The sequence below is a fragment of the Dermacentor silvarum genome, chromosome 1 (genome assembly GCF_013339745.2).
Source record: "Dermacentor silvarum isolate Dsil-2018 chromosome 1, BIME_Dsil_1.4, whole genome shotgun sequence".
Taxonomy (NCBI): Eukaryota; Metazoa; Arthropoda; class Arachnida; order Ixodida; family Ixodidae; genus Dermacentor; species Dermacentor silvarum.
In genome coordinates this window covers 397,542,665-397,558,384 of record NC_051154.1, presented here as the reverse complement: position 1 = coordinate 397,558,384, position 15,720 = coordinate 397,542,665, and the positions used below count along the sequence as shown (strand labels likewise).

The following is a 15,720-nucleotide window of genomic DNA, read 5'->3' as shown; positions in this document are numbered from 1 at the left end:
TTCCAGGGGATGAAAATACCCTTGCTATGAAGCCAGGTCTTAACGGGAAGTGTGTTTGAATGTAATTGGAAGAAGAAGGACTTAGTTGATGGCCGTACTGGCATTTTCTTCACTCTTTTTAGCACGTCCTGTCTGGGGCCTCCACGGTGTGGCGAGCGGTACAAAGGTACGGGGAGCATCGTGTCCACAAGATCTCTGTACAATTTTTTCTTTGTTACGGTGGACAGATACTGCTGTGAGAAACGCACATTTAACATCCTATATGACATCACCACTTCACGCAGGTATCCTTTCACAGTTCCCGGCATGTTCTGAGCCGACGAAACAACGAATCCCGGAAGAAGTCTGCCCAGCCGTACTTGTACTATTGTTCGAAGAAAGAGATCATTTTGATCCCGCAGAAACACAAAGCGTGACACAATTTGTCGCAAAAACAAGTGAACCAGACCAAGCCCACCTTTCTTGACCGGGAGAAACAAGTTTGTTCGAATCGTCCTCTCCCAGGTAGAGGCCCAAAGGAAAGTAACGAAAATGCGGTGAATTTTTTGAACGCTTACCCGCGCAGCACACAACACATTCATAACATACCATATCTTAGAAACTAAAAACAGGTTGCAAACAGTGGCTCTAGAAAACATTGACAATTGCTTTCCTCTCCAACCGTCAGCCTTTTCCTTTGCTCTCGAAGCTTGGTCGAGCCAGTACGGTTCGGCCTCACGGTAACTTCCGAGAGGCACCCCCAGGTACTGTGTAGGCAACTTTGACCAATTCAATCGAGAAAAGGTCTCCGGCGTGTCTTCCCAACTCCCATGCCAGAAGCCATAACTTTTATCCCAATTTATCTGGGCTCCAGCTGAAACGCAAAATTTTTCGACTACAGTAGTTGCCTCTTTAATGCTGGCTTTATTTGTACAGAGAATCGCGATGTCGTCTGCATACGCCAATATTTTAACGTGTGCTGCCTGTAGTCGATAGCCTGCTATGCGGTCGTTGTTTTTAATGGCCAAACAGAGTGGCTCGAGATAAGCAGCAAACAGAAGGGGCGAAAGCGGGCATCCTTGACGCACCGACGAGAGCACACGAAAGCTATCGGTGAGCTCCCCATTAACAATGATTCGCGTTGAGCAGTCTTTGCACGCCATCGTTACGCCTTCCGTTATGACACTGCCAACGTTCGTATGTTCGAGTATGCATAGAAGAGCCTTGTGCGAGACGAGGTCGAAGGCTTTCGCCAAATCTATCTGCATCATCGCGACGTAATCGCCAATCGCGTCGCAACACTCTAGCACACTTCGAACCACGTGTACATTTGTTGTAATACTGCGGTATTTAATGCCACAAGTCTGGTGAGGCCCTACCAATGTTTTGATGACACTTTGCAGTCGTTTCGCTAAAACTTTCGTGAATATTTTGTAGTCAACGTTGGCTAGAGTTATCGGGCGATATGAGCCTGGCAACAGGCTCATATTCTTTTCATCATCACTCTTCGGGATTAGTACGATATGCGAGGTTGTGAAAGACAAGGGCAATCTTTTTCGGTCATACGCTTCGCTGATAACTAGATGGAGGACATGAGCAAGCGCTGACTTAAACGTTTTATAGAAAGTAGCCCCTAAGCCATCAGGCCCAGGTGCTTTACCGGGCGCCAACTCGTCTATTGCGCACTCTATCTCACTCAGGGTAATGGGATGTTCTAGCCGTGCCTTAACTTCTTCGTCGAGCTTTGGCATCAATGAAAGGAATTCCGTCTGGTAGCCATCTTTAGGTTCCCGTGGTTGACCTAAGAAGGCTTTGAAGTGATCGACGATCCCTTGTTTGATGTCGTTTTTGTCGGACGTGATGTCATTGCCTATAGCTAGCTGGCGGATTTCCTTCCGACATGCGTACCTTTTCTCGTCTGAGAGAGCTCGTTTTGTTGGCGCTTCTCCCGCCCACAGCTTCTCAGACCTTGATCGCACAACGGCGGCTTTGTATTTCTCAGAGTCTATCCTTTCGAGTTCGGCTTTCACTTCCTTTATTTCGTTAACATACACACCAGGCTGGACACTTTCCATGCAGATGAAAAATTGCAGTTGCTGGCGAAGGTTCGTTTCTGCCTGCTTCAGGTTATGCCGAAGGACACTGCTTCTTTCAATAGCCATTGTTTTTACTTTCTGTTTAAATTCTTCCCATTTAATGGCGAAGCTTGCTAATTCGACTGAAATCAGGCTTTCTAGTTCCTTCGCAACAGCATCAACGAAAGCATCGTCATCCAAAAACTGCGTGTTCAATTTCCACAGGTCCCAGGTAAAGGTGTGTTTTATCTGTCTTTTCCCAAAGGTGGCAGTTACCAAGCAGTGATCGCTATATGCAATGGGTTGCACATAATATTCACTACACAAGGGCACCAATTCGGCTGACACATATAATCTATCTAGCCGAGCGTGGCTATCACGCTGGATGTGGGTAAACTGCAGGTGAGTACCACTGGCGAAGACACTACCGATATCTTCCAAGTCATAATCGCGCACCACCGCATTTAGCAATTCAGCACTCTTGTCCCGAACGTGTGAACATCTTGCGCGATCCCCGCCTGCAAGTTAGCGAGCCCGGTATGGGTGTCCATGCCCTCAGGTTCAGGGGGGGTGGAGGTCGCTCCCGTTTCAGGTAGGCTCTTTACTGCAGCGTTCGTCACAGCTACACTGTCCTCTGCCTTCTCTTGTTGAGTGGCGACGGCCTCATCGACGTGTTGCCCCTGTTTCTGAAGTGGTGCCTCCGTCTTTGCCGCCTCGCCAGCTGCTTCCTTAGCCGTGGACGATGCGTCTTCTATGTCCGCCTCGTCCAGGAGTAGGGCGGAGTTGTCATCGTTGCTCACGGGTCCGGTCACGTTAGCGTACGTCCGCTCGCACTGACTCTCTTCGTGACCGAAACGTCGGCACGCACCACACCGCGCAATGCGGCAGTCGCGACGAATATCGCCCGTTCCGCGGCAGCGCAGGCAGAGAGGGGCCCTGCCCGGTTGCTCTGCTTGAGATTATGTGGTCACTTCAGTGGCGACGAGGATGGGATGAGCCTGTGCCCCACCAGCGACCCCCCGGTAGTCATGGCCGGATACGCAAGCCCACCACAGTTCGAGGAAGCTACGGACTACTGGCCGGCATATCTAGTGCGGCTAGAAGCTTTCTTCGAAGGCAACGGCATCACGGAAGAAAAGAAGAAGCGAGCATTGCTCGTAGCAGGGCTGAGCACCCACACTGTGGCCGTCGTCAGTGGACGCTGCGCGCCAACAAAGGTGAACGAGCTGTCGTACAAAGAAGCACTCGACATACTGCAGAAGCATTTTTCGCCCAGCCAGAATGAAATAGCCCAATCCTACAAATTTTTCTCACGCAACCAGATGCCTGGAGAGCCAGTCAGAGATTTTCTTGTAGCCATTCGGCAATTGGCGGATACCTGCAACTTCGGCACTTCACTTGACAGGATGCTCCGGGACCGGATAGTTTGTGGCTTGCAAGATAACTCAGTACGTCGTCAACTGCTTGCGAAAGCATCCTTAACAAGAGGCGAAGCAGAGGAAATCGCTTTAGCAGTGGAAATGGCGGAAGAAAACGTGAAGACGCTGAGGACTGCGCCTGAAGACGAAGGCGTACACGTGTTGAGAAACATGTATGCACGACGTGAAAGTCGTGAGGCCAGGCCACCATGTTTTAGGTGTGGAATAACAGGGCACGACTCAAGATCCTGCCGGTTCCGCTCGTCGAAGTGTTACCAGTGCCAGCAGCGCGGACATGTTCGCAAGATGTGTCCCGGACAAGCAGACAGCAGAACGAGGGAACCGTTAACGTGGCCACACCAGCAAATTATTGCCGTGCATCCGTCAGCAGGAAACAGCAACGATCCGGGTGCAGAAGCTCTGTTCCTCGTTGAAACGACAGATAATTTTGTTGGAAACATTCACACCGTAAAGGCCATAATGCGCACTCTCCTTTGGAATGGAATAGCGATCAAGATGCAGCTGGACACAGGGTCCCCGGTTTCTATCATCACTTGGCCCACCTACGTACAGCATCAAGATGCCTGGCCGAACCTGCAGGAATCGCCGCTCAAGTTGTCATGCTTCCTTGGACCACTGCCGGTGCGCGGCCAGTTACAACTCGATGTTTCCTTGGGTTCGAAGACCACAAAAGCCACATTAGCTGTGCTGGGGTGTTCCGGACCTGAACTTGTGTGGCCGGGACGTCATGACAGCGCTGGACCTTCTTGGGGAGCCAGTGCTCAGCGCAACGCAAGAAGGCGAGAGTTCAGCCATTCGTGAAGTTGGCAATGCCGTTGAGGTCTTGTTAGAAGAATTTTCTGATGTGTTTCGACCTGAGTTAGGGGCGCATAACGGGACCGCCCGCCCGTTTGCCATTGCGTGACGATGCCGTTCCTCGGTTCTGTAAGGCGCGGCAGGTGCCGTACGCGTTACGCTCAAAAGTGGAGGCCGAAATTTATCGATTCGTTGAAAATGGAATTCTTGCCCCGGTCGCACACTCGGAGTGGGTGGCACCCGTGGTGGCGGTGGTAAAGCAAAACGGGAACATTCGCTTATGCGGTGATTTCAAAACTACTGTCAACCAAGCCTGCCACACGATCCAGTATCCTCTCCCGCGCATTGAGGACATCATGGCAACGTTGAATGGCGGCGAAGTTTTTACAACTATCGATCTCCGGGACGCCTACAATCAAATTACGTTAGACGAAGAATCGCAACTGCTCACGACGGTGAATACGCAGAAGGGCCTTTTTTGCTTCACCCGCCTTCCGTTTGGAGTAGCCTCTGCGCCAGCGCTCTTTCAGCAACGCATGGAAACAATTTTACAAGGGCTGCCTGGGGTGCAGGTCTATTTAGACGACGTAATCATTGCAGAAAAGCGGAATGATGCCGCCACCTTACGCCGAGTGCTGGGAAGATTCCGCGAGTTCGGGGTGCGGCTGAATCGGGAGAAGTCAAGATTTCGTGAGAATGAGGTTGATTTTTTGGGTTACAAAATCAACGATAAAGGCGTGTATGCCAAAAGGGAAAATCTTGAGGCTATTCTGGACAGTCGAGACACCCACGGGAGTGCCCGAGTTAAGGTCATTTTTGGGTATTGTCACCTATTACCAAAAGTTTCTACCACAGGCAGCCACGATCCTTGCACCTTTGTACGAACTATTGCGCGCCAGGACGGAGTGGAAGTGGGGCGTTGCTCAGCAGCAGGCGTTCGAAGAGGTCAAAGCACTGATAAGGAAAGCAGAGTTTCTTGCCCATTACGACCCGGACAAACCGTTGGTACTAGAATGTGACGCTTCAGCAGTCGGCATTGGAGCCGTTCTTTCTCACGGCACAACTGAGGGGATGAGGCGACCCATTGGCTTCCGCTCCCGCATACTCACGAACGCAGAGTGGAAATATTCACAGCTTGAAAAGGAAGCCCTGGCATTAGTGTTTGGAGTAGCGAAATTCCGGGCATATCTGTTGGGTAGGAAATCCACACTCCTTACTGATCACAAGCCTTTAGTCAGCATTTTCAATCCAGATAAGCCGGTTCCAGCCATGGCGGCCGCCCGCATACAACGGTGGGCCCTCCAGTTGAGCACGTACTCCTACATCGTCAAGTTCAAAGACGGCAAGGCGAATGTTCCGGCGGACGCACTCAGCCGCCTGCCACGGGCAGCACCATCCAGGGAAGTGTCGGGAGACGAGGACGGCGCTGATGACTGTGAGTACGTACTTCTCACCGCCGGTTTGGACGATAGAGTGCTGTCAGCCAAACAACTGGCCCGCTATACGGCCGAAGATGAGGAGTTACGTTTGGTGCAGAAGTGGGTGCAGGATGGCTGGCCTCGGCATTTAGACGCGAACCAAGTAACGCTGAAGCCTTACCTATTCCGGAGGGACGAGCTAACTGTGAGAGCAGGCCTGGTGTTCTGGGGCCACCGAGTCGTCGTGCCTAAAGCAGCCAGGAACGCAGTGTTGCAGCTTATTCATGAGACGCATCAAGGAATCACCGCGATGAAGAGACTAGCTCGGTCGCTGCTCTGGTATCCCGGCATTGATAAAGAGATTGAGCAGCTCGGTAAGACGTGCCACCTATGTATTCAAGCTGCACCGATGCCTCCACGCCAGGTACCAGTTCCGTGGCCGGAAACCAGGCAGCCATGGTCGCGTCTGCACGTTGATTTTGCGGGTCCGGTGGATGGCTACATGCTATTAATTGTGGTCGATTCCCACAGTAATTGGATGGAAGCTGTGCCTTTGAGAACTTCCACTGCTGGGACAACCGTAGATGCCCTGCGCACCCTCTTTAGCACGTTTGGGTGGCCGCGCACAATCGTCACGGATAATGGGCCACAGTTTACAAGCCGGGAATTCCAGACTTTCACTACGGTGAATGCAATAAAGCACGTGCGCACTGCACCATATCACCCTCAATCGAATGGGTTGGCAGAACGAGCGGTGCGTACCATAAAACAAACCCTAGAGAAAAAAAGGCAAGGATCTATGCAAACGCGGCTGGCGAGGATCTTGCACAACTACCGACGAACGCCACTGCCGGGCGGAAAAACGCCGGCTATGCTGCTGATGGGGCGTGAGCTACGCTCCCGATTAGACAATTTGTTGCCGTCAGAAAAAGAGCGCGACAGTTACCCCTTTGCCAATGATTTCTTGCAGAAGGATGAACCAATTTGGGTGCGAAACTACGGTTGCCTCGGAGACCCATGGCCTCAAGCACGGGTCCAAACAACAGAGGGGTCGCGTATGGTGACCGCCGAGGGACCAGAGGGCGAACTAATGCGACGACACTTGGACCAAGTGAAACCGCGTGTTGTGGTGCAGGACTCTGAGCAAGTGCAGCCGCGTCTCTCAGCCGAAGGTGACAGAGCTATCGACAAGACCGCTAGTGCTGATACGACGGATGGGACCACAACCCTGGGACTACGAAGGTCGACCCGTTCGAGACGTCCCCATGACAGGTTCTCACCTTAAGGGAAGAGGAGACTGTTATATCGTCATGCACCGCGCGTGCCTATGAATCTGGGCACCTGATGTAATCACTTTCTACCCTCGGGCCCGGATTCAAAATGCTCCTAACCTTAGACCGTTTCCCTACCTTACGCAAGGAGCCCTTCATGCTACCTAAACGTTAGGCGCCCTCAGAAGGCCATCGCGAATTCTAAAAGCTTCCTTTTACCTTCCCTGCGGAAGGAGCGCCTCACTAAAGTCCCTAGATATATTTTTTGCTTAAAATCTAGGGACTTTACGCCTCACCAAAGGAAGTGGAACGTTACAGGCTTCTGGTTTTGAGATTACTTACGAAAATATGCAAAATATTTTCTAATGAATTGCCAAAGTAAACTTGCGGCGCTGTTAGAATTGCATTTCTACTTCTATATAAGGGCACAAATAGCATTTCTTTCGTCAATGACGTAAAAATAGCTCAAAAATGATGCACATGGCAGGAAAGCAAGCTCAGCCTAGCAACTTTGGCAGCATCTGACAGTTCGGTTGGTCAAGCGTCGCTTTCTTTTTCTTTTTGGCCTGCGTTTTGTTTCGTTCGTTCGTTCGTTCGTTCGTGCGTGTGTGTGTGTGTGTGTGTGTGTGTGTGTGTGTGTGTGTGTGTGTGTGTGTGTGTGTGTGTGTGTGTGTGTGTGTGTGTGTGTGTGTGTGTGTGTGTGTGTGTGTGTGTGTGTGTGTGTGTGTGTGTGTGTGTGTGTGTGTGTGTGTGTGTGTGTGTGTGTGTGTGTGTGTGTGTGTGTGTGTGTGTGTGTGTGTGTGTGTGTGTGTGTGTGTGTGTGTGTGTGTGTGTGTGTGTGTGTGTGTGTGTGTGTGTGTGTGTGTGTGTGTGTGTGTGTGTGTGTGTGTGTGTGTGTGTGTGTGTGTGTGTGTGTGTGTGTGTGTGTGTGTGTGTGTGCCATGCCGGGCAAAACTTATTTCACGGAGGAAGAAAAATTGGCTGTGGCTTAACTCAGTTATGCCTGGGTGTGCGTAGCTAGAGGTACGGTTAATCTTATTGTTTAGCTTGGTTCTCTCTACAGTTACGTCTTTTTCATTTAGCTTCGTACGTCTGAATGTTTAGGTTTGGTTGTTACCTCTCGTTAAGTTATGGTTATATTAAAGACTAGACATTATTAAATGATAACGTATTTATTGTGAAAGTCTTCATCTTACTGTTTCTCAATTGCCACAAAGACGGCCCGATGGTCGGTGAGGCGGGAGGATAAGGGGTTGTCGTCCAGTGACTTGAACACGTTTCGGGGTGCTATCCTCATCTGAATCCACTCGCCTGGCCACTTCGTACTTACGACGCTTCTCGAGGCGTGCGGCTCGTTCTTCCTCCGTCTCTTCTGCGTCGTCTACACCGGGGCTTTTAATGGGTATATAAGTACAATCTATGCACCCAGTAACCCCGGGGAATCCTCCAATGGCATAGAACATAGTCATGACTGACCTCGCTTCACTGGCGTTTGGCAGCCGAACGTACTTGGGATACAGACGTAGGCATATCAGCGGTGTCTTATCTCAAATGCATCGGCATGTAGAGGGTTGGGATACACACACAAGGTCCCCTACAACAGTTTGCATGGCACCCGTTCCATAAAAACGGAGTGCGATGAGGACCTTCAACAGAGCAGGTAGCGGCGCTCCTCTGTTTGTCAGTGTTACAAAGCAGTCGCAGCTCTGTCAGTATGGTTGCAACAGCTCGCTTGGAAAAACGATACCGGGCTAGAAACTCCACCTCGTTGTAGTGTTCTAGTGGATAATGCCTGTCAATCACATGCCAGACTGGAGTCAACGGCGGAGGCTTGTACACAGTCCCGTAAAGAAGTTCACTTGCACGCCGAAGAAACCTTGCATAGCTTTCGAAGCTATCGTCTTCTTATAAATATCGCAAGGCCGTCATTCTCGCCGCTCGCTTTTCACAGAAAAACGGAATCACAAAAGAAATGACACAAAGCGCAGTCTGCGGAGCCAAACTGGGCGTCAATACAGGGCGGCTGTCTGCCGCGGCGTTGGCTGCGCACGGCACCTATCCAAGCCGAGCGTACCACGTGCAAAGTCCTGCGGAGAAGCATACGTTCAGGTAGAGGAGCGCGGTTAGGAAGCATGAAGGTAGCATGCCGGCTTCCTAAGCGTGAGGAAGCACCACGGAGGCCCTAACTTAGTGCCCCTTAGTAAGGGACGTTCCAGAATTGACGCCAGGTCGCCTTACAGCGTGTAAGACGTCCTTAGTAAGGAAAGGAGCGTTTCAGAATCCGGGCCTCGTTCTCTATCTTGTCCCTTCCCCTCTTTCTTGCTGTGTGCTATATATTGCACGCGATTCCCGCAATAAACGTTCATGGCTCGGTTGCTCTGCTTGAGATTACGTGGTCACTTCAAAAGGTGTGTTTGATCTGTCTTTTCCCAAAGGTGGCAGTTACCAAGCAGTGATCGCTATATGCAATGGGTTGCACATCATATTCACTACACAAGGGCACCAATTCGGCTGACACATATAATCTATCTAGCCGAGCGTGGCTATCACGCTGGAAGTGCGTAAACTGCGGGTGGGTACCGCTGGCGAAGACACTACCGATATCTTCCAAGTCGTAATCGTGCACCAGCGCATTTAGCAATACAGCACTCTTATCGCGAACGCGTGAAACTTTTGCGCGATCGTCAGCAGTGCATACACAGTTAAAATCCCCCAGCAGTATTACCACCTTGTGGCAGTTTACGTACGCATCAAGTCGCTCAAAGAAGATTCGTCGGTCTGTTTCAATATTCGGCGCGTAGACACAAATGACTCGGAAATCCATATCGCAATAACAAAAATCAGCCACTAAAAGGCGACCTGTTTCACACGAAAACACTGACTTCACACAAATGCCAAAGTTTCTTCGAATGAATATAGCGCAACCACCTGATCCACCAACCACGTGAGAAACACACACGTCGAAGTGCGCACGAAAATTGGACACCATTCTGTCGGTTAGCTCTTGGCTCTCTATTTTGGTTTCTTGGATTCCCACAAGATGCAAGTCATTATCTAAGAGTAGCCGGCTTAGCTGACATTGCCGCCTTCTTGCACCAAGCCCTCGTACATTTAACGTGGCTACACGTAGCGCTCCTTCGATATTAGCTGCCATGACTACACGGTAGAATGGTGCCCATCACAGTTACGCAGGGGCGAGTGTTGATAATGACGCGCCGATAACCGCGTCGAATGCCACAAAAGGGAACACAACCCGACCTCTCGAAAACAACATTCACATGCAACTCGGGCCCTCGTTCCTGACACATATCCAAGAGAATAGCGCTCAGGGTGACGGAGATTCCACTCACGAACCCCCCAACCCGCCTCAAGCAAAACACAGTACAGAACTACGGAGGCGGTTTACCCGCCTGCCGTGGATCGGCCGTAATGTTCGGCCGCAGCTTCAAGGTTGGTCTCCTCATACCTGGCGCTTTGGGCGGTGGCTCGTCTCCGCCGCTGCTGTCCTGCATCGTAGCCAGGCTATTGGTCTGGTCGCGCGGACGTTTCCCCGCCTGCAAGTTGGCAAGCCCGGTATGGGTGTCCATGTCTTCATGTTCAGGGGGTGGAGGCCGCTCCCGGATCAGGTGGGCTTTCTTCCTCACGGTTCGGCATGGCTACAGTGCCCTCCACTTGCTCTTGCTGTTCAGTGGTGACGGCTTCATCGACATGTTGCCCCTGTTTCTGAAGTCGTGCCTCCGACTCTGCCACCTCGCCAGCTGCTTCCTTAGCCGTGGTCGATGTGTCTTCCATATCCGCCTCGTCCATGAGTAGGGCGGAGTTGTCGTCGTTGCTCACGGGTCCGGTCACGCTTGCGTACGTCCGCTCGCACTGACTCTCTTCGTGACCGAAGCGTCGGCACGCACCACACCGCGGTATGTGGCAGTCGCGACGAATATGGCCCGTTGCGCGGCAGCGCAGGCACAGAGGGGCCCTGCCCGGCACAACCACGAGAGCCAGCTCGCCGGCGACGCTCACCTGGTGCGGGAGGTCGTCAAGCATTACGCCCGGCTTCAACTTGAGCGTAACCAGTCATGTGGTAGAGTTCTTATCCGCCACGCCATGCACCCGCCACCGGTCGCGGGCGACGTCCGTGACCTTTCTAAACGGCGCGAAGGCAAGACGCACGTCCTCGTCTGGAACGGTGTGCAGCAGCCAATGCACTTTTAAGCGTACATCCTGGTTGGCGGGGTCAATGACGAGGCATCGGCCCTTCTTGACCTGTAGCTCACCAACACTGACGATCTTCTTCACAGCTTCGTTGTCTTTGAAGGTCACGGCCCAAACATGGCTCATACGGTAGGCCCCGAGAGCCACCACTTCCGGCAGGAGCGATAACGGGGCGAGCGCATCGCGGAAATCTTCCACCTGGTATGGGCGGGCCCTGATATCACAATGTAAAAAAAACTGTGTTCACAACAAAACGCCCTGTTGGCAAACTCGGCAAAACAACTTGATATTCGCTGTCCGAGGTGGAAATCCTGTTACCGCGGCCGCTCTGGGCTGCTGAAGCCGCTCCTACGGAGCCCGTCATCTTACGTCCGTCACGCTCGGCGGCCGGAAGCAGAGGCCACGAGGGCTTCGCGTCAAGGGCGTGCACGCATACTTTCTACATTACCAACTTTTTATGGTGGCTGCAAAATACGGGTGAGCAGGAAGTGATGACAGCTGCAGACACAAAGCGCAGCAAAATTTCCCCCTTTATTAAGGAAAGATTTAAAAGCATAATGTTTCTCAAAAGAAACGCGTACCCTCGGCGGGACTCGAACCCGCAATCCCCGGTTTAGGAGACCGATGCCTTATCCGTTAGGCCACGAGGGCTTTTTTTTTCTTTATTGCCAGTACTCGACATAGAACAACACAAATTGCAATGAAAACTATACAAAAACAGCAATATATACATTTGTTGCGGTCCGCTACTGCGGCATGACGTTGTCTATTAAAATTCCTTGAGTTCTGTCAGGGGTTCAACCCTGGACAGCCACTCGGGAACAGGTTGTTGTGATTTCTGTACTTCTATGTACCTCTGCATACATTCACGGAAGTATACACGCGCCGGTCGGGCATCAGGGTCACAGTGGTACCCCGCCATTCTCGAGCGCCATAGACAGTGGAGGCCCGTGAGCATGATCAGGTCGTACGGGAATCCTTCGTCGTCATTTACAGGCAAAAACCTGATTCCCTGGGGATCTATCGGTAACTCCTTTTTTAAGGTTCTTTGCAACACGCCCCAGAAATAGACCCCCTCCCAACAGTGGATGAAGACATGATCTATGTTTTCCGGTTTTCTACAAATAAGGCAGTTGGTTCCCCATGGCAAATAGAACTTATGTTTTTCCAGAAATGTTTTAACGTGTAAAGTACCGGTATGCAATTTAAAGAAGAACGATTTGGTGCCTGCTTGCACTGGCATCTTTCTCACCCTTTTCAGAACGTCTAGGCCTGGGCCTCCACTGTACACGGCTCTGTACATGGGTACAAGCAAAACACTATCACACAAATCTCGATATAACTTTTTCCGTTTTACAGTCCACAAATATGCATTTGAAAAACGAGCACGCAGAAAAGAAAGACTATCAACTATTTCCCGGAAGAAACCACGAACTGGACCTGTCATTGTTTCGGTACCAACAACAAACTCGGGAAGGGCTCGTGATAGTCTCATTTGGATAACGGTGCGCAGAAAAGGGTCAGTCGTATCGCGAAAGAAAAAGAACCTGTTCACGAGTTGACGCAAGAAGAGGTGCGCCAACCCAAGACCGCCATCCTTAACACGCCGGAATAGATTATCTCGGCTGCATCGCTCCCAGCTTGATGCCCACACGAAAACAGCGAACACGCGGTGCAGTTTCTGCACATTAATCCGAGAACACTGTAGGACCTGCATTACGTACCAGATCTTTGTGACAAGAAACATGTTGCATGCTGCAGCTCTCGCAAATATTGACAAGTAGCCCGCGTTCCATTTGTCCGCTGTTTCTTTTATTTCCTTTGTCCGCTCCTTCCAGTATTCGCTACTGTCCTTGTAGGCATCAAGGGGTGCGCCAAGGTACTTAACTGGTGTCGTAATCCAGCTTACGTTCGAAAAGTGGTTTGGGGTAGACGCCCACCTTCCATGCCAAAAACCCAAACATTTCTGCCAGTTCACAAAGCTATTAGTGACTTCACCAAACCTTCTGACGATACTAACAGTATTCAACACACTCTGCGTATCTTTGCAGCATACAGCCACATCGTCAGCATAAGCCAATAACTTGACCTCTGCTGCTTGCAGTTGAAAGCCGTTAATGTGATTATTTTGGATTATAGCCTGACACAAAGTTTCTAGGTAAACACAAAACAAGAGTGGGCTGAGTGGACAATCCTGGCGAACGGAGCGCTTCACATTAATGGGGGCCCCCAATGTCTGATTAATTATAAGTCTCGTACAGCAGCTCCGGTACGCCATGGTCACCCCCTCAGTGATTATGCGGCCAAAATTGACATGTTTCAGGATGGTAAGCAAGATCTCATGCGAAACGCAATCAAACGCTTTCTCCAAGTCCAGCTGGAGGATCGCCACTGCATCGTACATGGCGTCACAACACTCTAGCACGCACTTTATCTTATGAATGTTGGTCAAAATCGTTCTTCCGCGGATGCCGCACGTCTGGTGCGGGCCGACTATATCCTTGATAACTGACTGAACCCGACGTGCCAGTACCTTCATCAATATTTTGTAGTCGCAGTTTGTCAGCGCTATGGGTCTGTAAGAGGAAAGTTGCTTGAGCTTTTCGGTCTCTTCTGTTTTCGGAATTAGTACTGTATGGGACTGGCCAAAGGATGGTGGAAGCATTTTCAGTTCATATGCTTCATTGAAAACTGCGGTTAGACTAGGAGCTAGGTGGTCCTTGAAAGTTTTGTACCAAACTGCACAAAGACCGTCTGGTCCTGGTGACTTGCCAGGGTTCAGGTCTTCGATGGCTTTCATCACTTCGTTTTCTGTTATTGGTTGTTCTAAAGTATCTTTTACTTCGCTCGACAATTGCGGTATTCGCTCCAAAAATAGGCGTTTGAATCCTTGCATATTGACGGGCCTGAATGCGAAAAGCTTTTGAAAATGTTCAAAGAAAGCACAACCTATGTTATGGTTATCGGTTACTTCAACCCCGTCGCGTTCGATGGCCTCAATATGCTTGCGTCTGGAGTGCTTTTTTTCTAATCCCAGCGCTCTTTTCGTAGGCATTTCGCCGCATGCCAGCCTTTCTGCTCTCGCGCGCACCAGTGCACCCCGGTAGCGCTCTTCGTCAAACGCCTCAAGTTTCTTCTTAACGGCACGCATATCTTCTTTATAAGCGCCCGGTTGCGTGCATTCGAGCTTCGCAAATTTATCCAGCATTGATTTTAAAGCGTTTTCTCTTGCCTTCTTTTCATATTGCAGTACGCTACCTCTTTCGATTGCCTTCATTTTAATAGTTCGCTTCAGCAACTCCCATTCCTCGCCTAACTTGATGGAACTGTCATTTCCAAAAGTGTTCAGAGCAGCCACTACCTTTTCGTTAAAAGTGTCATCCCGTAGCAGCTCCGCATTCACTTTCCACAGTTCCCACACAAATTTGCTTCCTTCTTTCTTGTGGCCAACCCTGCATTTTACCAGGGAGTGGTCAGAAAAGGATACTGCAGTCACTGCATAATACTGGAATTTTTCGACTAAGTCATCTGACAAATAAATACGGTCCAATCGCGCGTGACTTGTGCCCTGGAAATGAGTATACCTCACGTCTCGGTCCCCCCGAAAACACTCAGCGATGTCCTCCAATTCGTATTCGCGTAGAATCTGTGCCAGGGTATCACTGCTTTTGTCATGAACTATGCGTCGCGTAGACCTATCCTGGGCACTCAATACGCAATTGAAGTCACCAACTAAGGCCATCATTTTGTGCACCGAGAGGTGATGCTGTAGGTTAAGAAAGAAATTTGCCCTTTCTTCCACTGTATTAGGTGCATAAACACACAACACGCGCCAGTGGACATCGCAATAGCTGAAGTCACAAACGTCAAGACGGCCAGAGGTGCATGAAAAGTAACCTTCCATAACAAGCCATGGGAGCTTCTTCACGAACAATACACATCCAGCCGACGTCCCTACGGCGTGGCTCACTACCGTATAGTACGTATAGGTGAACCTTTGCACCATGCTCCCGGTCTGCTCCTCGCCGTCTACCTTGGTTTCTTGCACGGCTAAAACGTCGAGGTCCTGGTCCACTAGTAGTCGGTACACCTGACTGTTTCCTTTTGGCGGCCAGACCTCGAACGTTTAGCGTGCCGAGGCTAAGCGACGGGTTGGAAGTCATTACTAATACAAGAAGGGGGGGGGGGAGAAGGCCCGGAGCATGGTGCTCACCTTAACGTCTAGCAGTCCGCTGGATGCCTCCGTGGCCATCCGGTGGCCGTCGGTCGACTTCGTCTGGGGTCGGCTTCGCGGCTGGCCTACGGTCGGCCTCCAGGTTCGGCTTAGGCTTGATGGTCTAACGCCTTCCGGACAACGTCTTAGCGGGCGGAGCCTCAGAGTCACCGCCGGCCTTTCCGTCGACTTTCTCGTCCTGCTGCAGGGACCTCTTGACCGATGCCGAGACGCCTTCGATGCGGGCGTTGGTGGGGGTCGTGCTATCTTCTGCAGCCAGAGTAGCGTCAGTAGCCTGCTGGGGGCTCTCGTTCTCTGCCG

At 51.0% G+C, this 15,720-nt stretch overlaps 1 protein-coding gene and 1 non-coding gene across 2 annotated transcripts; one reads left to right on the top strand and one right to left on the bottom strand.

Moving 5' to 3' along the window:
• Positions 1-3,082: 3,082 nt before the first annotated feature.
• On the top strand, positions 3,083-6,991 carry LOC125943907 (uncharacterized). Its single transcript, XM_049663465.1, has 3 exons — positions 3,083-3,271; positions 5,546-5,715; positions 6,562-6,991. Exons 1-3 carry the CDS (start codon positions 3,083-3,085, stop codon positions 6,989-6,991), a joined length of 789 nt encoding a protein of 262 aa, XP_049519422.1.
• Positions 6,992-11,764: 4,773 nt separating this feature from the next.
• Positions 11,765-11,837, bottom strand: Trnar-ccu (transfer RNA arginine (anticodon CCU)). Its single transcript has one exon. It is a non-coding gene; the product is annotated as a tRNA-Arg (tRNA).
• Positions 11,838-15,720: the final 3,883 nt, after the last annotated feature.